Source organism: Cavia porcellus, unplaced genomic scaffold, assembly GCF_034190915.1.
Source record: "Cavia porcellus strain 051 isolate PalLab524CR breed Dunkin Hartley unplaced genomic scaffold, mCavPor4.1 scaffold_4, whole genome shotgun sequence".
NCBI classification, from domain to species: Eukaryota; Metazoa; Chordata; class Mammalia; order Rodentia; family Caviidae; genus Cavia; species Cavia porcellus.
The window spans coordinates 116,345,216-116,372,074 of NW_026947487.1; the positions used below are offsets into that span (position 1 = coordinate 116,345,216).

General features: G+C 47.5%; 1 protein-coding gene across 3 annotated transcripts in view; it reads right to left on the minus strand.

Moving 5' to 3' along the window:
• Cdh13 (cadherin 13) overlaps positions 1–26,859 on the minus strand; it is a 1,022,569-nt gene that overhangs the window by 163,574 nt on the left and 832,136 nt on the right. For all 3 annotated transcript variants that reach the window (XM_063247740.1, XM_013158918.3, XM_063247739.1), the window contains one exon: positions 5,663–5,803. In XM_063247740.1, the coding sequence (XP_063103810.1) occupies positions 5,663–5,803 (141 nt within the window). The remainder of the gene's footprint in view (positions 1–5,662; positions 5,804–26,859) is intronic.

The following is a 26,859-nucleotide window of genomic DNA, read 5'->3' on the forward strand; positions in this document are numbered from 1 at the left end:
ATTTAGAAAGACATTTTGCAATGTTTCAATAAAACAAGTGAGAAATTATAGATTGCTACTCTGAAATGACGCTATGAATAACTTCTTTTTACTCCAGCTACTCAGAAATAAAGAAGAAATTTAGATAAAAACTTAATGGGTTGTACATGAATGCTCATACAGCATGTTCCCAAGAGTTAAGAAAAATGAAACTTCCCAACTGCCCATCAGTAGGTGAATGAGCACACAAAATGGTATATCCATGTATACTGGAGTAATATTTAGTCACGAAACGGAAGAAAGTACCGACTCCAGAGTACTGTGAAAACACTGCACCAAGTGAATCTCACACAGCACGTGGTCTCATCTATGTAGTTTCTTAAATAAACAAATCCACAGAGACTGATGGTGGGTTAGTGGTTGCCAGGGAATTGGGGGAAAGGACAAGCAAGAAATTGGGGGACCAGCAGTGGGGGAACAGATCTGTGGTTCCCTGAAGGGTCAGGAAGATGTCCTGAAATTCTACAGCTCTCAGTATCCTAAGCACTAGTGAACTGTCCATTTCAAAAGAGGGAGCCTTGTGACACATGAGCTTCATCTCCTAACTGTTACTAATAAAATCTTAGTGGAATAAGAAGCGAATGTGATCAAGTTAAAGAATGAAATAATACCAGGCTGCCTCAATTCTTCACTGAGAGGAAAAGGCACATTCTAACCTAAAAAGTAGCCCGGTTCTTTGGTTGTGTGCTGCAGGGTAACCAAGAAGGCACATCGTAATGAAGTGCTGGGAAAAGGCTCATGCTCTTGCCATGCTGCCTACAATAATGATAATGTAAAATGTGTACGACGCCCTGAAACAAGAACACGGTGACAAACCGGTTAACGGGCACCGTCAACCTAAAGTCACCCTCCAGCACCCCTCAAAGCGTGTAGCTCACATGACTGCAATTTCTAGAGATCGCCTCACATTGGACAACGATCCTCAATAGTTATACAAGTTTCTCAATAACGAAATGTGCCTGGAAGGCAAAAATAAAGTTTCTAAAGTACCGAGAAATGTTTGCCAAGCCTCCGAGAGGCCGGGCGAGGTCTCTGGTGATCAAGTTTGCATAGAGAAAGATGCTGTGTGATGCCCCAGAGCCTGCAGCCGGACACTGAAGAGAAACAGAAGTGGACGACAGTACGGGGCAGTTAGTCAGAAAATGCTTTTATTGGAAAAGCTAGTACCCCAAAGCGAGGTGACCCCAGGGCCCGGTGCATTCTGGAAGACCCCACCCCGGCTCTGTGTTAGTACCGCCCGGCAGCCCGAGGTGGGTACAGTGTCAGCACGAGCTTCCCCATCTTTAGGGCTTTCAAGCGTAATGACCATAACGTGTGCCTCAGAAAGCACTTGTTGGGTGGCCTGGAACAGGCTCTGGCCTGAAGTCCAAGGGTTTGATCACTGTCTTAACCTGGAAATGAGGAAAGAAGAGGCCCAGTCTCTGTTTTGTTTTCTTTTAAAATCAATAAGGGAACCGCCGTGGCCTGAGCTTTTGTGTGAAAAGCAATTCTTCAACTAGGATTTGTTAGGCACCTGCTATGTGCTGGGCACAGATCCATGGGCTTTTTCTAGGGGACAGAAATGGTGACTGAGAAAACAAGGCCCTTGGCTGAATACGGACCGAGGGTCTCACCTCTGCTCCAAACCCCAGGTGGAGAAAGCTTAACTGGGTTTCCTAAGAGCATTTCAAAATCCCTCGTCTAGGAAATGAAGAACTAACGTTTCTTTGGAGGCACACGCAGAACCGCCTCCAGACGGACACCAGTGTTTCTAACCAGCGGCAGTGACTAAAAATTGATGCCAAGGATCTGCACCAATCTTTGCTCCTCTACCCAGAGCACAGGTTGTCAAGTTAAAAAGCATCGCAGTCTGTTAAGTCCCGAGCCATCGGTGTCCGCGGGATGTGACAGGGAGAAAGAGACCTGCGGCCCTTGCTGCTCGGCAAGTTCACAGCCCGTGCAAATGCGACCACGGGGAATATGCCAGTGAGCCTCCTGGGCACCGACACCATGCTTTAAAATAACCTTTAAACTGCCTTCTTCCTTCAGCGACAGCTGTATTACAGGGACTGCCACGTGCTAACTAAGGACGAATGGCATTATTCCATGTTGCCCTCACAGGTGCAGAAGACAGAGCAGAAGTCATGTGGGCTTCTCAAGAGGCTCTTTGCATATGAGGTGGCAGAGCCGCCTTCTCTTTCTCATTTCCTGCTTCATACTGGACGTGATGGCTGGCACCGCAGTGACATTATTATGCCACGAGGCAGGGTAGGGAAGGGAAACAGAGGTGTCTGGGAACGTGATGATGTCACAGCGTCACCGCACCGACCTGCAGTCTCTTACGTAAGTGAAGCTGTGCTTTCCTCTTATTTAACACATTTTCAATCACTGTTCCTAGGAGCCAACCATAATTTCTCTTCTAAACAGTTCTTTGAAACAGATAAAAGGTCATGCTTCTTTGGATACGGAATGTATCATGACAAGAGAAGGTTTAAAGAAATTGTTATTGTCAGCCTTGAACTTTGGAAGGAAATGCCCTGATGTGTAGAAACTCCCCTAAGACACCCTCTGTGTGGACAGCTTTTTTGGATAGTCTCCTCTCTGAATGATCACCCGTTCCATTCTGGAAAGGCGGGACCTCACCCTTTGACTCTACAATCCATCCCCTTCTAGGTCACAGCCGGGACTGTGATGCACAGTACGTGGTGCTGTCGGCCACCTCCAGCCCTGGAGACCACGCCACCTGGCCCTCGATGGGAGGTGGGAGCGCTCCCCCCACCCAGGCGCTTTCTCCTGCCTTCCCGCCCTGGCCTCACAGTGACGTGGTTCGTGGGTTCCGTCCCCTCCCCTGGGATCTCTTTCGCCCTAGAACTTGAGCACCTCAAGCAGGTGTTCTGAACTCTGGGATCACAGTGGCAGATTGCGCCGAGAGAGAGCAGTGGCCTCTCAGCACGGGGTGGGCAGGCCCTTTGGACAAGAAAGCCTGCAGCTTCAGCAGCGTCACATCTTCCCGGCCGCCACCTCCTGCCTCACCCCTGCCTTCACCCCGCAGTCCTTGTCCCCCACACCCCAGGGAATGGCAGGTGACGGTGCCAGGGTCAAGCTTTCCAGGGTTCTCCCAGTCACACTCATGGAGAGCCAGCGAGGGTGGCTGTGTCACCGCCCCATTAATAGGTGCAGGAACAGGGATGCAGAGGCGGACAGGCTCACATCGCCCGGTGGCCGGCAGTGTGACTCCGCCCTGGCTCCGGGGCGCTCTCCACCGCACCTCTACCCCCTCTCTGGCCGTCCTGCTTTTCAAAATGCCTGGGTCCCTCTTCACTGAAAAGGATGCCAGCTTTTCAGGGACCCTCAACTGCTTCTTTAATTTATCTAATATCAGGATGCGAAGTTCCTCTGGGACGTTTCCTATCCAAGAGAGGCTGTCACACTGGCTAGCTCCTGCTCTGCTCATTTTATTAGTTTGAGGAAAATTCCTGTGCTTTTGCCAGTATTCTCTGTGGACTACGTTTTCCTTACACTGGTCTGTAGCTTTAAGGCCTGCGTTAAATTCCTCTTGGAACTCAGTGATGTTCATAACAAGCACGAAGATGTGTCTTAGTCCCATTGCTCAGTTGGTGACCAAGAACATGCTTGTCTTTTCCCTGAGCGACAGGAGCCAATTCAGGGCTGCACTGCAGAACTAACTAACCTCACAGCGGGTCACACTGTTGCACATTGGGGTCATGCTAGCTTCGTTCTCACTGTTATGTGTTGATTAAATATTGCAATGTGCCTTATGTATTTCAAAACAGAGGTGCTGCAGATAAACAGATACCCCGCAGCGACTATTCTGGGGAGCACAGGTTTAGTGAGACACGCCGAGGTGTCCTGGAGACAGTGTCCCCGGGGAAGGAGTCTGAGCTGTCCGAGGATCACATCTGGCTCTGAGCAGAACACTGCCTTTCAGTCGCCCATTTTGCCAGAAGAGAAACCTTTTTAAAATTCCATGCAGTGCTCTCCGCATCTGTTTGGCCCTGTTTCCCCTCAGGACCTCCTCCCCTACCTTCTGTGGGGTAACTTTCGGGGATGCTGCCAGTTTGGGAAACACGGAGTATGGGGAGGAGCTGGTTGCTGTCACAGCTCGTCCTGGAATGGGGCCACGTCCAGTGACTACGGCCTCTGCTGTGCAGAGCTTGGGATCCGAGTGCCCTAGGCACCCCTGGGGAAGGTGATTCCCATGTGTGTGAATCATGCAAGGCTACTGGGGTGGGGAGGCCCCTGGGGAACCCACAGAGGGCTCAGGGGACCAATTGTCCCAGCCACCAAGGGGCAGCCCTGGGATTGCTTGGGAGACCCATGAGGCCGGCCCAGCACAGAAAGACCTCGAGGGTGGGACCACCAGCAGCAGCTGAGGAGCCTGTGCTGTGGGTTTGCGTGGCTTCCAAGACCCGGGACCTGGCTCGCTCCGGAGTTCCGCTGTTTCCTCTGCCCAGGTGCTTTCCTTAGCGTGCTGTCTGTCTCTCTGCCTCTATCTCTCTGTCTCTGTCTCTGTCTCTCTCTCTCTCTGTCTCTCTCTGTCTCTCTCTCTCTCTCTCTGTCTCATTGTATGTGTATTACTATGGACTAGACCCAAGGCCTTTGCTGAGCTACGTTTTCAGCCGTGTTTTGTTTTTTCATTGAGAGACAAGGTCTTACTGCTAAGTTGCCTGGCTGGGCTCAGACCCTCATCATCCTGCCTCGTCCTCCTAGAATGGTGGGGTTATAGGCATGGGCCACCTCACCCAGTTTAACAGTAAGCCCCGCTTTGTAGAGAGTGGCTGATGAAGCCAAGCTCAAGGAGGAGGCGATAGAGGGGGAGGACAGAAACGTGCCATGGTGGCACAGCCAAGGCTGAGCACCTTGGGGACCTCCTTCCTTCCTGGGGCTCCTCATTCAGCTGGTGAGAAGGGGGTCAAGTCCACAGCCCTGGCTCTGAACTCCCAAAGAAGCCAGACCTCAGCGTATTCCCATCAGGGGCACAGAGCAAACGATGTCCTGGTTTATGCACAAATCCAGCAGCACAAATCCCTCCACCCTTCCCCCAACATCTCTCCTCTGGAATAAGTGGGAAGCCACACTCGATCCGTAACCACAGAGGCACAGGAGTCGGGAATAAATAATGGCTCTCGCCGACTGGCTAACTCGGGTGTTATTTATAAGTTCCTGGCCACCTTGTTATTGCCAAGGAAAGCTGCTTTCCCTCCTTGCCGCTGTGCTGTCTGGCCTCTCAATCTGTACTTACTGAAAAAAATAGCCATCGTCTTGCTAAAATCACAATGGGGCTTGCATAATGCAGCGCTAAATAACACCCATAAAACTATGAAAATGGCACATTGACATTAAAAGTTATTTTCTTATGGACTTTCACAGGATTCAATGCTTTTGTTCTCAAGAGCTGTGCTCCGATGTTTTAACATCACACACACACACACACACACACACACACACACACTCCACACGCATGATAAGAATGTGAGACAGAATTTCTGCTAAACACCATTGTCTCTCCCACAAAAGAGCATTTGATTCTGCAGAGGGCAGCCAGCAGCCACTGCAGTGCACAGATTAACACGACCAGGAACTGTGGCTGCTGCCCTGGTGGTGGCTCTCAGCAGAGGTTTACCTCTTTATTGGTGAATTTTGGTGAGTGGTCATTCTTGTCGTCAATCACGATCGTGGCTGTGGCTGTGCCTGTTAAGCCGACGTCTTGTCCAGCCATATCTTGAGCCTCGATGATCAATTCGTACTTGGGGTTTTCCAGAGTCTGCAAAGCCAAAACACAGCAGAGAAGATGGTGTTTAGGTTTAGGTTGCTGTTTGGGAAGGTGGCCGGCATGGTGGCCAGCAGGGAGCCCCACCCCTACCCCATGGGGATCTGGAATCATCTGAAATCATCTGGACTCATCTGGAATCAGTCACAGCATGTTTACCTCCTAGTATAAAGCTGCCTCTGAAATCTCTCCACTGCAATGATCTCTGTGCAGAGGTTGGAGATGCTCATGGGCCCTGGAGCTGCTCACTGTCCTTGTTTAAGGGGACATTTGATACAGTCCAGAATGTTTCATTCTGGGTTGGGCGTTCACAGCCACAGTCACTGCACAGAAAACTCCTGAAGCTGATCTGGACACGAAACTAACTTTGACGATGAAACCAGGATAAAGACAGCACCTTTGGGAGCTCACAGTGCCGAAGTTTCTGATGAATTGGGCTTTGGATTCCTGTAGTTTACAGAAATGGTTGTGCTAATCTTCCCAACGGGCATGTCATGCTGCATTTACTATTTCTGTTTCACAGGTAGAGAAATCAAGTGAAGTTTAGGGGTCACTCACTGTGGCATTATCCTTTTAGTCTCCAGAAGGCTCAATTTGGAAGATGCATGTTAATCTAACCACGATCTCATAAATGTGACACCAGAAATATTCTACTATTTGTGTTCTTTCTTATATATGTGACCTTATGTGACAGCTACTGGGTGACCATTGGCCTTCCCAAGCAACTAACCAGACAGCGGTGATGGGGAGACAGAGAGGGTGGCAGCCAACGATTCATGTGAAGCTACATTGGTGGACGCTCTATGCAGGAGTCTCGGACTGGCGCAGTGGCACCCGTATGTCCTTGGATGACCCACCCCCTTGGGTGAATCCCCTTGGGTTCGGGCTGATTGTCTTTGCCTGCTTTCTACCTGGCAGACTCCTAGAATGAGCCGCTGTCAGAGATGTCAAAGCCCTGCGCTCAGCAGTGGGGAAGGGGCGCTCCATGGCCAGAGTCTGTGGTAGGAATTTAAACTCTTTCAACTTGAGAATGAAGCCGAAGCCGGGTTAGTAACAAAATCACAGGTGCACCTTGGCGAGAAAGGAGCAGTTCTCGTGGCTATGCTGGAGCCACTTTATCACCCCATGCCTGGGACTTCCCAGTTCTCCAAGGTGTTTGTTTTCCTTACTTGCTTAAACCAATTTGGATTAGTTTCTTAACCACTCAGAGTATGAGTTGAACTGCATTCATAACAAAAATAAAAGGTGTTTACAATGGCACAAACAGGCCCCCAAACCCCGGGGTTCCACCAACCAGTGATTAAGACATACTGGGTGGGGGTGGGGTGTGTCTCAGTCCCCTTCAGAGCCAGGCGCTCACACAGCAGAGGACTTAGCTCGAGGCTAGCTCTCCCCAGAACTCCCACCTCTGTCTGAAAGGTGCTTAGCTGTCTGCTCCCGCGGGCCTCTAGGGGTTATTCCTGTAAGGAAAGGCTTCTGGGCCAGTCACATAAGGAGCACAGGTTGGGTCAGTTGGGTAAAAGAGTGCATGACAGCAAAGGGACGCTAATGTGTTCTTTGTACAGCTCTGCACAGGACACTGTGGTGGGTCGCAGCTCCACCAGAATGAAAGCTGCCCTCTCCCATTACTGAGGGCAAAGGGAATTCTGGTGGTACCGTAATGCCTTGGGGCACCACTAACCTCTGGCGGATTCAGGTAGGGCTGCCTCCAGCCTTTATCTAGGAGTGGTCACGTGGCTCAGGCCAATCAGGACTCGTCATTTTCGGGGCCATGTGATGGGTACATAAACTAACAGGTCACCTGGAGACGGGACTGGATTTTTTTTTTTTTTAAGAATGCTTAGGGAAAAGCAGCTCTTGGCCTGTTGAAATCAACAGTGGCAGTGGACCAGCCTGGAGCTGGTCACGGCCATTCTCACCCACCCAGATAAAGTCAGCACGAGAACGGAGGTGACACAGACAGGGAGGTGGAGGTGGCGTCCTTATACCACGATTTCAGCCCACGTGGCAGACATCTTTGAAGCCAATTTGCCTTTCAGATTTCAGGAATTCTAGAAACCAGTAAATCTCCCCTTTCCTCGAGACACTTGATTTAGATATTCTGTGAGTAGCAACGAGGCAGTTTTGACTAATATTGCAACTAATGGTAAGATCAATTACCTGGTTATTAACAAGAAAGTGTAAGCGCCATCTCACCGAACCACAGTATCACAGGACTTCCTGGCAGCTTCCTAGTCATGGCTTCTAGTCATTTCATGAATGCACTTTTTTTTTTTTTTTTTTACTATTTTCCCTTGTACAGAAATAATTCTTTTTTGCACGGAGCATGTTACTATATATTTTTATTGCAGGAGTTTATGTGTCTACTTAATTGGCATGTAGCGAACACCCTGCCTCAATGTTCTGCTGGGTGCTAGAGACAGACGGTGGAGAAGTTGGGTCTCTTCCTGAGGAGGCCGAAGGTGAAGCTGGAGGACAGACCCACCCCATACGCAGGTAAGCTCTGCTCAGTTCCGTCTCAGTTAGGCGCAGGCACGTGGCTGTGACAGTGCAGAGGAGGGTCACACTGGCGGGGCCTTTTGTTGTTGGACAAAGTTTTAAATGATTTTAAAACATGGACTCATCCATTCTCATCTCCTGAAGTAAATAAAACTATAGCTTTCACAGGTTTGATTAGGCTACAGATTGATTAGGCTACTAGGGAATCAGACTATGAAGCAGATTAATTGTGGGGTTTGGGATGAGCTATCCAAAAGTCTCAATTTTCTGGCTACCGTTGAAAATGTTTTTAGTGCTAGAGTATGTGAGAAAATCAAAGCTAAGCGGGAAGTTAGGGTCCTTCTCCACCCTTAGCCACCTGAGGCTACAGTGTGGTCAGTATCATTTGATCCGGGATGTCTCTGGCTTCTTCCTACCTGTCACACACAAACACACACATGTGCTGCGCATCACACGTACTTCATACACGCCTTTACACTCGTGTGTAAAGAGGACACCACCCCCAGCTGTGCATCTCTTTTGGCTATCTCACTTTTATCTCGGTACTTACGATCTGTCTACCCAGGTCCACAGCTGGGCATTGGCTCACTGGGTTAACCACATCACTTATTCAGTCAATTCCTGTCATTGGGTTGCTTCCAAGTCTCACTACAAAAGGCAACTCAGACATCAAAAGCTGCTGGTATTTTGGGGCTTTTCTATAATGAACCTGAGTGAGAAAAGGAATTCAAACTAAATAACCCAGAGTGAGAGTATCCTCTTGTGAAATGTGAAAGACCTAGTCCTTCTGTAAAAACCATGAGAAGATGCTGAATGAATTTCTGAGGGTTCCCTGTTCCTCCTGTTTGATTCATGTGCGCCTGTGAAAGAACCTTTTCTGAGAAGTCCTTCCCTCACTCCTTGAAATACACCTGCTCAGCGCTGTCCATCTCAGTCATGTTTGTCACCCTGCCAGAGGAGACCCTGTCTAGCCAGGCAGCTGGCTGTGGGTGACCTTTCTGTGCAAAGCCCTCTTGATCCAAAGAAACGGGCTCCAGTGTCCATGGGTCGTATGTGTCTCTCTCAGGGTCTTAGTTACTTTTCTTGTTGCTGAGACAAAATACCTGATACCCAAGAAGAAAAGAAGAAAGGTTTACTTGGCTTACAGTTGGCAGAGGTTTTGGTCCATAATTGATTGGCTCCAAGGCAGGGTGGCATGGCAGAAGGGTGTCACAGAGGGTAAATGACCCATGGCAAAGCACCAGGTGATAAGCAACAAGCAAGGGACAAAGCAGCCCTCTTCCTGTCCCCCTTATCCAGGCTACCTATTCTTAGAGCAGGTAGCACGCACACCCTCAATCCTAGCATTGTGCTGTGAATCAGTCCCAGCATCAAACCCTCCATCCAGCATCCCACATCCTGGATCAGCCCCACCTAGGACCGCATGAGGCTTTGCCTAGATTCCAGCCCTAGTGCTGGGCACACACTCCCGATCCATGCTGGGCCAGGCAATTCTGGGAATGTGGAATGTGGGGCCCAGAGGTGTGGAGGGAGTAGATGGCCAGTCCTCCTGCTTTCCCCACATGACGCCAGGGTTCAGGATGGGGTTTTGCCTTCTTGAATATTTCAGAAGGAAAATCACTACCTTTACGGTTCTCTGCCTTATACAAGAGGCACCTGGCTCCGGGGGACAAGACCTTTGCCTGTCCAGCTGCTCCGTCACTAGACGAGTGGCCAGAACAGGGCAGAGGACAACTCATGGCCCTCCCACGGTCACACTGCACTCTCCAAGGGCTTCTCCTGACTTTGTGTCTGTCCAGCTCGAGGCTCTCAGAGAAGAGAGGGGTACGATCACCTCCAGCTGTGTCTGTCTGGTTCTAGGCTCAGAGAGGCACGAGCCCTCCAACTCCAGAGCACCTTCAGAAGATGCAAGCCCTGGTCTCAGGCTTGTGCCGCCCACTGCCAGCTTCAGCTGTTTCTTGGGCTCTATGACACGTCACAGCATTTACCCATGAGGTTCTTTGTGGCACAGCAGCAGCCAGAATCACTTTTGGTGGCCAGTCACCAAACACAGCCATGCTGAAGACATGCTGTGTATTTACCAAGTCCTTGCTCCCTGGACTGGGGGAGCAGGAAGCCAGACCACCCTTCCAGCTTCCGTGCAATGAGATGAGCTGTGGGACTGATGCTGGCCAGTGGGTGCAGGTCCATGTGATGCCCCCAACCCCCCAACCTCTATTCCTTTCCCCTGGATCTCTGGAGCTTGGATCTCTGACCAGCTGCGTGGAGTGGAGCCCCTTCTAGCACATTTTACTTTTCAGATGCAAGGGCTGCTCGTTACAGTGCTTAGCTCACCTGCACTAAGGTGAGAGCCGTGTTTCCTGTTGTTTTATTCTGAACACTGTTTACTAGTTCCCCAGGTGCATGACAAAAATTTCAAGGGCAGGAACCATGCCTTTACCCCAAGACCCATCTAGGACTCAATACAGCAGGTGGGCAATTTATTTTCATTCTTGACAGTGATGATCTATTGCTGTTTTCCTGAGCTAAATCATATCTTAAAGGCCTGAACAACCCGTGGCATTTCCAAACCAAGGCCAGTGGTCCACAGCTCCTGCTCCTACTCTGGGGGACCTCTGGAACCCTAAGGAGTCAGGATTTTGTTTTGCCCAAGACATGCACTGTCTCTCATTGGAAAATGAAATTGGCTCCTCTGATTTTCTTGGAAGCCATCTGATCTATGAGGTATATCTCAGAGAGTCCAGCTGCTCTTCTGGTCACGCGTGTCCCCTACACTGGCAGTCGTCCCCTGGGCATCTCCAAGCCATAGATATCTATCCCCGAAACAGAGGGAAATGGTGTGTCTTCAGCCAGAGCCTCAGAGCCTCTCCCCAGACAAGGGCCAGGTTCATTGCGCACGCTGATTTGCAAACAGAACATTTCATCTTGAAAAAAGAATCAAGCCATGTTGTTAAATATGGCATGTAATCAATCTTAGGATCCTTGATGTTTTTGAATGGTGACTCTGACTTTCACACAACTACACATTTAACGGAACATTTATTACTAATAACAAGCAACACGGTAGCTGTGGGGGAAGCCAGTACGCGAGGGTCATGTGGAGAGAGGTTCTGTCATTAACCCACACGATCCCCATCTCTTGCTGTAGATTGTGGATTTCTCTCCCCTGCACCCTACTTTTCTGTGCTTTTGAATATTACATCTCTATTTCTTTCTGGAGGCAGCTTTCTGCTTTGTGCTAATGGTCACTATTCTCCGGCCTGCAGCTCTGGGAAGGCTGGAAGCTGAGTGGCAAACGTGGCTGACATTCAGGGAAGGGACAGTAAAATCTGCTCAGCTGTGGTCGCCCTGGGCCCATCACTTCGTAGCTTGTGATCTCCGCCAAGCTATTCATGTCTTCATTGCTTGGCTTCCTCATTTGCAAAACGGGGAGAATAATAGCTTATAAGGGACTTGATGATTAAAAGAGGTAAAAAAAAAAACCAAACCAAACCCCTGCTAAGTGTAGAGCTGAACTAAGAGCTCAATAGAAAGTAACTGTTAATATTTAGTGGAATCTTCGAAACATCTTCTACAGATGTGGCATGAGCCGGAGGGTGACCTACAGGAAGGGTCGTGGGGATGGAATGCCGGCCCTGGCCCCCACATAAGGCAAGGTGTGGACCCTTCCCATATAAAATCTTCTGCTGGGACTGCAGATGCTGGGCCAGCACAGTGGTCACAGCCCTGCAAGAGCCCAGTGAACAGAAGGCATCATTTAGCAGTGTCCAGGTTTGTGGGCACAGAAACCGTGAGGTCACAAATATCTGTGGGTTGAAGCCACTATGTTGTAAGGTAATTTGTTGTGTGCCAGTACATAATGAACAGTTTTTCCTCTAGCACTTCCTGCAGCCTGTAATGGTCTTGTCTATTGATTACTGGCTTACTGACTATCTTGACCATAACAATCCAAGCTCCATTAGACCGGGGCCATGTCTGGGTTAGTGTTTTATCACTGTGCTACAATTCCGTTTTAGGGACATTGCAACTATGGATAAATTTTTATAAAATCATGGATCATAGAAAATGGTGTATCTGTAAATGTCTAACAACAGTGTCTCCTGGTGGGTAATATTTGCCAATTTTGGTGGTTCAGATACTCTTCTGGTAGCTGATTTGAAGCTTCCGATGTGATGCCACTCCAATGTGTATTACGTGCAAAGAGAGACACAAAGTCAGCTGTCGTGAGCCGGTAAGAACAGGGTCCAGGGTACGAATCCTGCAGGGGGAGTCAAGGGAAGCCAGAAGGAGGCATTTTTGCAGGACTGCTTGCCCCGTATTTCCCAAAGAGACCACATCCCTCTCCAGGTTAGCAGCACCTGCCACCTGGTCTATAAATATTGCACCAGATTGGGTCAAACATTATCTGAAGCAGAAGGCACTGTTATCTGTCTGGGCTTTGATTTATCCGCTCGAACCTCATCACACTGGAAACAGGCGGTCTCTAAATCCAGCAGGGAGTACACATATTTCCTCTTAAGAAACAACCGATCCCCCTGCAGGGAGCGAGAAACACCTTTCCGTCTCATCCTCAAGAATCGCAAGCAACAGGTGAGGCTGCTGGAACTGCTCTAGGCCTCCTTCTGCCTTGCTCCCCGGGGCTAATGCGAACGTTCATGTCCCTGGCTGTCACCTGCTGCCTTTCCATCCTTGGCTGGGGCCTGGTGGATGGAGGCAGAGCTCATCTCCCCAAATTCACTGGCTGCTGGCAAGGTGGCAGAGTGGGGGTGCAGCTGGGGAAATAAGCACTGCCTGTCAGACGTGTGTGGTGGGAGAAGCTAGTGATGGACTGAGGTTGAGGGATTCCAGAGTCAAATGAAACATTTCCGGGCAAAGCAGGCGTCTCTGGATGCGCCTGAGAGGAGTTACAGTACATAAACCGCCTACCTGGGAAAATCACCTCCTTCAGGCCCCCGGCGGCAAGTGGCTGACATTCAGTTTGGTTCTATTGAAACATTTATTTAGTGTCTGCTAGATTCAAGTAACTCTGCTAGGAGGTGATGAACGACACAGAGCTCCCTGTAGTGAGTTTCAAGCCCCAAGGAATGAACCAAAAGCAAATATCTAAGGTCTGGGGACGTGAGCACTATAGGAAGGGAACTGAGTAAGGTCTGTGTGAAGTGGGCAGAGTGCGGGGTGCTCAGGCAGGCCGTGTGGGGCCCGTTTCATTCAGCAGACTTTTAGTGAGTGCTTGCTAAGTGTCACATATGGATTGTGCTGGGTGCTGCATGAGGGACAAGAATCAAGCCCAGGACCAGAGACCGGCACCCAGAAAACCAAGCAGGATGAACCAGGGTGAGCAAGGAGGATTGTGGGAGCACAGAGGAGAGGTCCCCCGGATCCAGGCCCTGTGGCTGGAGGCGGGGGCTGGAGGAGATTAAGGGGGGTTGCCTTCTGAAGGCCCATCCTACTCCTGGATGAGGAAAGAGCCACAAGAGGAAGTCCGTCTCTGTGGAAGGGGTTGGGAGACCAGCTATCCTAAAGGCTGCCTCTGGGCATGCTCCAGACTGCGCTGTGGGAAGCAGAGGAAGAGGAAGCCGCTCCTGCTGTCCCGGAGCCCCGGGCTTGGTGGACGTGACCCATGTGTCAGCAGCCTGTGGGGTGGCAGTGGGCAGCAGTGAACTGGGTGCTCCGGGGGTGCAGTTGGTGAGCAGGGCATCCATGCAGCAGCCAGGATGGCGTTGGCAGCTTTCCTGTGGCTTCTGTTTACCATGGGGGTGGGGAAGGGTGGATGGATATGAGTGGAGTGAATTCGGGGCAGAGGAAGAGCCAGAGGAAAACCCGGAGGTGCAGGCTGAGGCCCCTGGGGTCAGACTCAGTGATGTGGGATGCACGGGCTGTGGGTCCCTGAAAGCCCTGAGGTCATCCATGGAGCCCCACTTTTCAGCAGCTCCCAGCAGGGAGACAGAGCAGAGTCTCCGGTGGATGTGGCTGACTCAGAACTCCAACTTGGAACGAGTTAAAGATAAATTTCTAATTATCTATTTGAGTGAGACAGAGAAGTAGAGACCCCTAACACTGAAGAAAAATAAAATGTAGTTTAAGGCACTTCACTATGATTTTGATATTATTTTGTCCCTCACTGTGTGTCGGATTGGCTGTCTTTCAGGCTGTTGGCCATGACAGCAGTGTCACGCCTGGTCCCTGCAGGTACTCAGGACCTGGAGTATGAACTGGTGCTTGAACTAGGTCTCGTGCGAATCCAGAGGTGGTGCCTTCACACACAGGTGGTTGCCAGTGGGATCAGGTGGTTGGCGCTGGGGTCAGGAGCCAGGGTGGGCCCAAGGATTTGCTTTCCTGGAGAGCTGGGGCTTCACCTCCCCTCACTGTTCTCCGGGAGCGTAAAACCCACAGGTGGGTCAGCAGGGACTTAAACTCTCCTGCTTAGGGTGCAGTGCAGATGAAACACAGGAAACATAGTTCCCCAAGTTAGCCCTCTGCGAAACTTCATTTCCTGTTTTCTAGAAAAAATGCACATTCCCGGGTTGCGGTGCCCTCTGCTCTGCTCCTGCTTTCTACTGTCCTCTAGATGCCTCTGTTTCTCTCGTCCCCCTCAGTGCCATCCCTTGCCCCCTGCCATCTGGCCTTTCTTCCTAAAGATGTCAACACTGGTGGCACCTGCGAGCTGCCCTCAGTGACTGTCTGCAAACATCCCATTGCCAAGCGCTGCAGGTGCCCCTCCTGACCCTTCTGGGGCTCACTGTCGTTACTGTCCTGGCTGTCACAGGACCTGAGTCCCCCCCTAGTTCCCCCGAGTCACTTCCACAGCTTCCAAATTGTTCCTTCTGCTTCCTTCTGAATCACTCGCCATCCACAGCAGGGTAGAAGGAGGTGTGGGGAGCACTGCCTGCTGGGGACCCCTGGTAAACCCTGCAATAGGTCTTCAGCAGCTGGACACAACGTCCGAGCACCTCAAGCACAAAAGCCAAACTCTCTTCCCCTCTCGGTCCCCTCACACTTCACTGTGTTCCTGTGACACGGGGTGTCTGAAGCTTGCAATGCTCTGGTCTTTCTCCACAGTCCCTTTGCACACACCACCCTGGCTCCCTGCCACTGTCCCGGGATGTTTCTCCTTTGGGTGACCTAGTGACAGTGCGTAGCTCTGCTCTGTCGCGTGATCAAGCTGGGCATGTGCTGAGTCAATCAAGCCTCGCGTACAATGCATGAGTGCTAGCTGTCACCCAGCCTGGGCTCTTGAAGCGTTTGCACTTTCTTCTTCCAAAGTTTTACTTTTTACAACTTTGATCGGCACGTTGCAATCACATGCCCTTCTAACAATGTGTGCAATGCACAATTGTGTATGTCAAGCCAGGGTGCTTAGCTTTCCTGTCTTCTCAAACATTTCTTTTTTGCAAAGAGCCTGCGAATGCCTCTCCTTCAGCTGTTTTGAAACATAATAAATTGCTGTCGACTGGAGCCTCCCAGCTGTGCTATAGAACACCCAACTACTTCCTCCTGGCTAACTGGATTCTGGTACCCGTCATCCAGCTTCTCTGTTGCTGTCCCCTCCTCCCCCTAGGGACCACTGTCCTAAAGGTTTCACATCTTCTAAGGCAGAAGAACAATGGTCCCCAGAGATGTCCATGCCCTGATTCTTGGGAACCGAATGCTACCTTGTGCGGTAAAGGGGATTTTGTGCGATATGTGGAGGTGAGGAGACCTCAGGACTGTCGGAACAGCTCACAAGGCGCCTTAGAGGGAGGAAGAGGAGAGGACGGAGAGGAGAAGCTGATGTGAACCTGCGGCACTGCTGGCCTTAGGAGGAGGGAGCGGCTGTAGGCCCAGGGATGTAAGAGGCCTCCAGGAGTTGGAGAATCCAGGAAATGCACTTCCCTGGGGCTCTCCCCAGGGAAACAGCCCCACTGACACCTTGATTTTAGTGTGGTGAGGAGCAGGACCTGGCTGGGGCTTCTGCCCCCCAGAGGTGTATATGATACCTTTGTGCTGTGTGAAGTCCTTCCCTTTGTGGTCATTTGTTCTGGGAGCCGTGGGAAGCACACAGATGGTCCCTGGGGAACTCAGATGCCCGTCAGCCTCGGGCTCTGACAGGGGACAGCCTCACCAGCTGCTTTCATCTGCCTCCCAGGGCTGCCCGCCTGCCCACCCAACCTCCTGTCTCTTCTCTGGAAAACACTTCCCTTTCAACCCTCTGATGTGTACCGGCCTCCGGGCCTCTCCTGCAAAACCTGTCCAGCAGGAAGATGACGGTCCTCCAACCCAAGGGGGTGAGTGGCCAGTCAGATTGCGGGAGACCCTTCTCTTCATATTGCTGGCACTCTGAGTACTTATCACAGTCTGCAGAGAGGCCGTGAGGGCAAGGACCTGTCTTCTACTTAGCCCTGCTGTGTCCCAGCACATGGCTGCCAAGACACCAAGGTCCCCAGACTCTGTCTTGATGTGAGCACTGGGCCCCTGTCTTTGAAAATACATTGAACTTACTGGAAATCACCCAGGGGAGGAGTCACGTAAGCTGAGTTCAGGGTCTCTCCATGGACAGCCGATGACTTCACAAGATTGGTGATCTTCATCACCACATAGCAAACCTGGTCTCACACTCACCATTCTGGGTCTCAGAGGTCACTGGTCCAATGGCCAAGCTTAGGTGATGTCAGACTGGCCAAATGGGCCTCTGGTTATGCAGGGTAGGGTGGACAAGGAGGCTGTGACTTTCCCAGAGTGGGTGGGAGGCCCTTCTTTCCTTTTGGAGTGAGGCTCATGTAAAGGGAGCCTGCGGGTGCTTTGGAACCACTGGGCAGGGCTCTCCCTCACCGCCATGGCTGCTCCTACCCCAGATTCAGCCTGGGCCAGCCACCCATCCAGAGGTCCTCAAGACAGAAGTGGAGCCTACAGAGTGGGAGCAATGGGGTCCCCAAGCAGGCAGGCCTATGTGAAAATAACCTTTCAAAAACCATGAACAGAGGGACAGGAGAACGTTGCTCAGACGAGCCTCCTTGGAGCCAGCTGGGTGCTGTCTCTGGCGACCCTGGGGGGCCATCTTTGCCACAGTATAACACAGGAAACTCGTGTTTCTGGTATTCACCAGGCACTCTTAGAAAGCAAATAGCTTTTGTTGGGTTTCGATTTATTACCATCTAAAATGTCATTCTCTGTATGGATAATAAAAGATAATACGTTTTATGGTAGCTCCTTATGTTAAGGTTTTACAAAATCTGTTATTAAATGATCTGCATAGAATCTAAATGAACCTTACTAGGTTACACGAAATAGCAAGGTGGCTTTTTTCCCTTTCCTCTCCCCCAAATCAAGCGCAGTGAGAGGGCGGCACTCTCTGTATGCTTTCTAATTGCACAGCAGAAGGTAATGCTTTTAAGGTCAGGTGAAAAATTGTGCTCTGCTGGGCAATCGGCTTCACAAAGTTACACACTGGTCACAACATCCAGCGAATTCAATTACAGACTCCCAGGGCCCACCCAGGGTTGGAGGAGGTTGCTAAAATTAGGTTCTAAATGTCTACAACTTGCAGTGATTTCAGCTTAAAACCTTGACCAAGCCAACAGGCCTCTGCATGTTAATAATTCCTGCCCATTAATTTCAGGTGCTTAATCAGCACTCCGTCCTCCCCTCCGAAAAGAGCCATAGACGACCTCCGAAAAGGGCTTCCTTTCAGTTGAGTCATTGTAGTTTTTCGAATCCTCCTCCCATTTGGACGTGATCCTCTAATCAAATCTGCCATCCAGGGCCACTTTTCATGAGCATTACACATGGCTCCTTAAGTCAAATGTGTTTTATGCAAAGCTTACTTCAGCTTAGAGCTCTGTTGCTAGTAATAATTCCAGGGAGCTTTCAAAACAAAAGGGCCAGGTTTGCAAGTCATGAATCCGCCATGACACCTGGCCAATCCAGCATGGACAGGAAAGCACTTTGGGACCCTGTCTTAATGCTGTCATTGGATTACAGTCTTTGAAAACAAACTGAACTGATTCTAAATCATCTGCAGGACAAAGTCATGTAGGGTGGAGCCAGAATGACACCACTGCTGTTGTTTTGAAAATGAATTTCTATAGGATGGAGAAAAAGCAATGTGAACAGCCCACCCTCGGGACACCAGCTTTCTGTGGTCTCCTTTGGCATTATTTGCCAGTGTCGTGAAGACAGCAGCCCTGCCCTGCTGCCCGGACCAACCTGGGTAAGACCCATCATCTATTTTGTTCTTGAAATCCTCTTGGCCCAGCTGACAAAGGCAAAGCCGATTAACAGCCTGGAATGCTCGTCAAGCAAGGAACAAAAAGTCAAACGCTACAACTTAACGCAGGGTCTTGCCCTCCGCGCTGAACCTCCCAGATGCAGAATGTTGATGAAGCTGTGTGTTTTCCTTCGCAAATAATAAAACCTGCAAACATGCCCTTGGAGGGCTCCCTTTTTATTTTATTTTAAAAAATAACAATAAATAGAGCCTCTGCCTTCCTGCTGGCCTCTCTCCAGAGTCCTTTTCAAAGAGGAAGAGAATTGAACTCTGTCGTCTATCTCTGAACGAGGAAATTCCAGTGCCTCATTTATCCGTCTCCTAAAGGGGCTACAGACCCCAACCCTGTGTTTACAACTCATCCTGTGCCTCCTGCTCCCCCCTGGATGTAACCCCAAGCTCTAGGCCTTCCCACTGTATTCCACACGTGCCTGCTCCTTGTCTGTACAGCTGGGTTCCACTCAGACCCTGTTGTTCTAACAGTCACGGCCACATCCACTGGCACCTATGCTTCACAAGAATACAGCCGACCCTTGACTATGAACTCAGTTTGTTCATAGGGACCGGAGATAACTCAAGTTGGTTGTAAGTCAAGAGTATTTTTCCTATAAGAAGTAATGGAAATATCCCTAATGCATTCCAAGGCTCCAAAGGACCCCCTAACTAACCTTTTCCCAATAAAAAAGGGTTGGATAATGTGTGTGATTCCCCAGAAACACCAATAATCTTGCTAGTGTACTCACCAGGAGGTTGTAAATGGTGGCTGGCTTGCCGGGAACAGCAGTTGTGTGCTGGCTCACCGGCCGGGGGACACCTCTGGCTGCGGGCATGGAGGACGCAGGGACCCCTTCCGCAGGAGCCTCTGGACTCTGCTGTGCTTTCTTTCCTGGGAGAGGGTCTGGCCCCAGGACCTGCACCTGGCTCATCCTTTTCAGAACTGCAAACCGGCCTAGGCTCGTCTGTTTCTGTCTCTTAACACCGTTCTGCAGTGTGACGTGAAGTTGTCTATTAGTGATCGTTTCTATGGTGATAATTATCAGGGATCCTGAAGTGAGTCCCCAGTTTCCTGCCAGATGTTACAGTGCATGGTGGAAAAGTAAAGAAAGAGCAGGAGACAAAAGAGAGCATGCAGCACGGATCTGGGATGACCATTGCTCTTGGGGAACACAGGCTCAGCTTCTCTGGCTAGCCACCGGCTCATGAAGCAGGAGGGGTTCTGAGCTTTTCCAGGAATAGTATATAATCAGTGGCTGAGTGGGAGGAGACTTTGTAACACATGCTGGCCTCAAACTCACAGCAGTCCTCTTGTCTCAGCCTCCTGAGTGCTGGGGTTATAGTGAAACAGCCACTCTTCTGTGTTATGTGCTGAGTCTCCTGTAGAACTTTCTCTGAGGTGGAGACCAAGATGGCGGATCAGTAAGCAGCAGAGAAACCAGTCTCTCAAAGAGTCGCCATCCAGACCCTGGAATATGACATTGTGAGGAAGACAAGGAGGAGGGAAGTGGGGCCACTGGACTCAGGAAGAATCTGAAGTGTGAATTGAAGCCCACAGAGAGAGTGAAGAGAAAAAAATTCAACTTGGTGCCTTCCCTCTGAGGTGGGATTCACTGCATGAGAGGAGTGGTTTGAATCTGCAGACGCATGGTCGTGGTGATAGTGACGGCTGGTGACCCCAGAGACCTCTGCAGAGAGATGCAGCAGTAGAAGGGAACTGTGGACATGGAGGACTGCATTGGCTGGTGGTGAGTGCTGAGGACTTAGTCCTCCTGTGGGAGAGGGCGACTGGCTGGACGCCATCTTGGAGGCTGGCCGGTTAAACTCAGAACCCAGAATTGCTGCAGGCTCCATCTAGCAGGTCCCAGCTTGGGCTTGGACCAGGGGATGTTGCTCAGGTGGCGGCAAACCCAATGTATCTGATCTCAGGGCAGAACTGCTGAGATTACCAACTACCCCAGCAGAAAGCTACTGCTGGCTTGCTGGGAATGCTTGGCATGATTTGGGATCCTGTCTTCACGGGTTTCCTACTAGTGAAACCAGAGTGCTGGGTATGGTTCTGCTCTTCCTGGTTCTGGTCTTCCTTTCATTTCTTCCATCTCTCTTTTCTTTCAGTCTTCTGCACCAGGTTCCCACAGTTGTCTGATCTTCCTTTGTCTTCCAACCTTACTTCTGATCTCTTTCTCTTCTTTTAATTCTCTATTTTCTTCCTTAATCTCCGTAATTTTAAATTTTAAACCCCCAAGGGTAAAATTGACACAATAAGGACTTATAGACTGCATATAATTTTCTGATTTGTTACATCATTTTGTTTACATTTTGTTTATATAATCATGAATCTAGTTCCTATGGTTAGGAGTGGCAAGTTGAATTAGCTCAGTTTGTCATTTTCTAGGCTATATTTGATGCTATTGGTACCACTATAGCCCAAACTGACTTAATTCTTCTAAACGGCTGTTGGTCCTGGTACTCCATGACTGAGATTGACTAAGGATCACACAAAATACTGTGGCACAGTGCCAAAGAACCAGGGGCCAGGCCAAACAATCAACAATTCTTGTCTCCAATAGACTGAAGAGGTTGGATCTTTCAACAGATTCAAAACCCAAAAGCAGCTACACCTGGAAGATTCCTCAGAGAAGTAATCATCACCTAAGAGTCCTAAATACCACCAATAAAGCAACCCACCACAGGCAACTTACAAGCATCACCCCAGGAATTAAGCTGAAAAAAGAGAAAATAAATTGAGAAGACACTTCAGCAAGATGCAGCCCCAGACGTCCAGTTCACCAAGAGTGAAACCAGGGGCCAATGAGGTGGGGCAATCTGAAAGCACCCCACCATGTCACTCTGAAGTGGCAATAACAAAGCAGTTAAATGAGGCTCTGGAAAAAATGAAATCAGAAATAATCTCCCAGATAACTACAGAGATTACCAAAATATGCTTAACGACAGAGCAGACAGACAAAAAATAGATGAGCTTAAGAAAATTATGAAAGCTCAGCATAGGAAAGAAATGGAATCCATAAAGCAGATTCAAGAAGAGATCCAGGAGAATAAAAGCTCCTTTGAGTGTATTCAAAGCAGATTAGGCCAATGTGAGGACAGGATCTCAGCTATTGAAGACAGGCTTGCAGTTAATGACCAGGAAAAGAAATATTTCTCAAAAATAGCAAAGGACCATGAGAAATCAATCCAGCAGCTGCTAGACTGAATAAAGATGAATAACTTAAGATTGATTGGAGTCCATGAAAAAGTAGGAGATCCCACAAATGATATTAAAAAATTTTCACAGACATAATGGCAGAAAACTTTCCTGGTAGAGAAAAAGAACTTGACATACAGATAAATGAGGCATATAGAACTCTAATTAGCCATGATCAAAAGAATCTACGCCAGGCACATCATAGTCAGGATTCCAGAAATTCAACACAAGAATAGAATTGTAAAAGCTGTTAGAGAAAAGAAACACATCACGTATAAAGGAAAGTCCATCAGAATCACAGCTGACTTCTTAGCATAAATTCTCAAGGAGAGCTTGAAGTACTCCATGTTCTAAAGGAAAATAACTTTCAACTCAGATTGATGTACTCTGCAAAATTTTCATTCAAAACTGATGGAGAAATAATATACTTCTATGACAAAGAACACCTGAAGAAACTTAAATGTTCTGAAGGACATTCTAGAAAGAGATAATAAAGACCCTCAACAGAAGGAATCCACCAGGGAAGGCAAACAATTAGAGGGAGGGGAAAAAAGGGGAACCAACCACAGGAAAATAACATAAAAAGGATAAGTCAATACATAATAGTTATAACTATAAATGTGAATGATTTTAAAAGTTCACCCATCAGAAGATATAGACTGGCAGAATGGATCAAGAAGCAAGATCCAACAATATGCTAGATATGAGAAACACATTTAATTAAAAAAGAAATTCATATACTGAAAATCAAAGGATAGAAAACAATACTCCATATGACAGGAACCCAAAAAAAGCAGGGGTAGCTATTCTATTTGCAGATAAAGTAGACTTCAATTGATAAGAGAGACAAAAAGGAACAATCCAACAGGAAAAGATAACAATCATAAATATATATGGAAGAAATATCAGTGCACCCAACTACACAAAACATGAAAAAATCAAGTAATCCCCAATTCAGTTGTATTGAGAGACCTCAATACCTCACTGTCACAAAAAGACAGATCAACTAGACAAAAAAATCAATAATCAAATATTAGAACTAAATCAAACTTGCAGACAAATGGACTTAATGGTTGCCTATAGAGTGTTTCTCTCCACAACATCAGAATACACATTCTTCTCAGCTGCACATGGGATGTTCTCCAAAACAGACCACATATAGGCCATAGAATATGCTTAAATAAATGCAAAAGAATTGAAATTATCTCATGCATACTATCAGATCACAGTGCAATGAAACTGGAAATCCATCATACAAGAAAGCACAAGAACTTCATAAACACAAGGAAATTAAATAGCACCCTACTGAACAACCAATGAGTTACAGATGAAATTGAAGAACAAATTAGACAGTTTTTACAGTTGAATGATAATGACAGTACAACATATCGGAACTTATGGGACACAATGAAAGCAGTCTTAAAAGGGAAATTTAGAGCATTAAATATCCAGTCAGGAAAACAGAGCTAGTGTGTGAAAATAGCTTAAGGGTGAACCTCAAACTTCTAGAAAAACAAGAGCAGGCTAAGCCAAAAGCTCATATCAGGGAGGAAATTATAAAGTTCAGAGCAGAAATTAATGCACAGAAGACTAAAAAAATACATAGAATTAATGAATTGAAAAGTTAGTTCTTTGAAAGATTAAATAAAATTGACAAACCCTTATCCAGCCTCATCAAGAAAAGGAAAGAAAAGCCTCAAATTCATGCAACTAGGAATGAAACGGGTAAAACTGCAACAGGCCCTGCAGAAATCCAGAAGAGCATCTATACCTATTTTTAAAATTTATATTTTAATAAGATGGAAAATACAGAAGAAATGGACAGATTCCCAGATACATATGAATTACCAAAACTGAATCAAGAAGATATAAACATCCTACATAAACCAATATCAATCAATGAGGTTGAAGATGTAATTAAAAATTTATCCATAAAGAAAAGCCCGGGTCCTCACAGATTCATTGCTGAATTCTGTGAGGAATTTAGAGAAGACCCAACACCATTACTTCTCAAATCCCAAAAACTCCACCAAAACGCTACTAGATTTAATAAGCAAATTCAGTAATGTAGCTGGTTACAAAGTCAACACCCAAAAATCAACAGCCTTCCTGCACATGAATAACAAACTCACTGAGAGAGAAATCAGGGAAATGACACTTTTCACAATAGCATCCCCCCAAGAAACACCTAGGAATCAATACAACAAAGGATGTAAAAGACTTCTCTATTGAAAACTATAGTTCCTTAAAAAGGAGATTGAAGAGGATATTAGAAAATGGGAAGATATCCCATGCCCTTGGATAGGAAGAGCCAATATAGTGAAAACGGTCACACTTCCAAAACTGTTACACAGATTCAATGCAATCCCAATCAAAATTCCAATAGTGTATCTCATAGAATTAGAAAAAAATCCTAAAATTCATCTGGAACCAGAAGAGACTTAAAATAGCAAAGGCAATCCTGGGCAACAAAGACAAGACGGGGGCACCACAATCCCTGACTTGAAATTATATATAAAGTTATTGTAATAAAAATAGGGTGGCACTGGCAAAAAGCCAAAACAGTCCTGAAGATCAATGAAACAGATTAGAAGACGCAGAAACAACTACAGACACTAAGCCACCTTATCTTTGACAAACATGCCAAACATTCACTAGAAGAAAGACAGCATCTTTAATAAATGGTGCTGGAAAAACTGGCTCTACACATGCCAAAGATTAAAACTGGACCTATATCTTTCACCATACAATAAACTAAAATCAGAATGGATCAAGGTCTTAATATTAAAACAGAAATATTAAAGCTGCTTGAAGACAGAGTAGGTAAGACTTTTTAAGACCAAACAAAACTCCAACTGCACAGGAAGGACCACAAAGAATCAGCCACTGGGAGCTTTTGCTTTTCAGAAAGAAACCATTAACAGAGTGAAGAGACAACTCACAATGTGGAGGTGTTTGCCAGCTGTACCCCAGACAAAGGAAAACTATCAAGAACATACAAAGAACTAAAGAATATCCGTCCTCCAACATTTAAGTACCCAATTCAAAAATGGGCATTTGAAATGAATACACACTTCTCAGACGAATAAATACACGTGGCAAATAAATATGTGAAAAAACGTTCATCAGCACTGGCCATATGAGATGTACAAATTAAATCAACACTGAGATTCTACCTCACCCAGAAAGAATGGCTAGTATCATGAAATAAACCAGTAACAAATGCTGGACGGGCTGTGGGGAAAAGGAACTCTTTTCCACTGTTGGTGGGAGTGTAGGCTGGTGCAACCACTGTGGAAATCACTGTGGGGAATCCTCAAAACCTAGGACTAGGTCTCATTTGACCCAGCTAATTCCCTTCTAGGTATCCCTCCAGAAGAATTAAAAATATCACACCATAGTGTTATATGTGCACCCATGTTTATAGCAGCACAATTTTTAATAGCTATATCTTGGAAGCAACCTAAATGCCCACTGACTGAGGGATAGATAAAAAGGATGTGATATTTTATACAATGGCGCACTACTCAGCAATAAAGCAGGATAATGTGGAGACTTTTATAGGTAAATGGGTGCAAACTGAGATTATTATCATAAATGAAGTAAATCAGAAACATGGGTAAGCATCCTATTGTCTCACTAGTGTAAGAAGCTGAAAGGAACAACATATAAATATATGTATATAAAAATAGTTAAGACAGTTATACTGCTAATTTCTCTGAGTTCACTGTAGAGAAAGATTGTGCTGGTATTGTCTGGACAACTGAATGCAGATGTCTTGCGCTCTGGGTGAATGATTTGGGGATGACAATGCACAATGTATGTACAATTGTGACCCCCTGATTGAAATGCTTTGAAATTTTCTTTTTTTTTTTTTTAACTCATTGAAATTCAATAGATTTGGGGAAAAAAGTGAAACAGTCTTATTGCCGACAGAGAAAAGTTTAGTGGTCTACATAGAGGATCAGACCACCCCTAACATTCCCACATTCCCAAAATCCGAAGCTGCATCCTGACTCTGTTCCATTCAGGGAAGGATGAGAGGGGCAGACACTGCAGAAGAAAAGCCTGACGCTGGCAGAGCCCAGCTACTCAGATCTGAGCTTTAAGAAAAGCAAATGTCTCCGTAATGCAGAAATGCTGTGCTGATGCACGAGCAGCAGTAAATTATTCAGCAGATGTGGGAAGATCTAGCTAAGATAAGGAATAAATCCAGTGTTAATGAAATGGCCTGCTGTCAAAGCCGGGGGCCAGCTGGCACTCCCGTGGCCGCAGTGCCACACCGACTTTCTAGGCGGGGTTACTCCATGGTGACTGGGCTGACGCCGTGTTTATTAACGGCTCTGACAGTACTGGAGCCTTTAAGAATCCATCAGATACGATTGGCCTGTGCGCCTCGGTAGAACACCAAAGTCTGATGCCAACACGTCTTTTTTCTAACATCGCTTACTGAATAGCTTAACTCCCGACACTGAGACCTACTACCCTGAAAAGAAGATTCATTTCAAAATGTTACTGCTCATTGAAATTATGCCTACTTGCTCAAGAGTTCTGATGGTACACACAGTCAGAATTAAGTTGTTTTCATGTCTGTCCCCACCACGTGCTCTGCAGCCTGTGGATTAAGGGATGATTTCAACCTTTATGTAATTATTTAAGAAATAAATGTTAAGCTGGATGTGGTGGCGTGTGCTGACGATTCCAGCTTTCAGGAGGCAGGAGCAGGAGGATTGCCATGAGTTCAAGGTCAGCACGTGCTACAGAATGAGTTCAAGACCACCCCAAACAACAGAGCAAAAAATAAATAAATTTCATACATCCAAGAGCTTCCATAGACAGTCAGTCAGAGGCACTGGCCAAAGTACAATGAAACCCTTGTGGAAATGATTCACTAGTCTAAGTGCCACTGTGAGTATTTGCCAGCCGAGTGTGGTGGCCCACGCCTGTACTGCCAGCCCTCCAGAAGGCCAAGGCAGAAGGTGAAATTCAAGCACAGCGCTGGCAATTTAGTAACCTAATGAGACCTTATCTCAGAATAAAAAAGGCTAGGGATGTGGCTCAGTGCGAAAGCTCAATCACTATAAGGCCAAAAAAGAAGAAAGAAAGAAA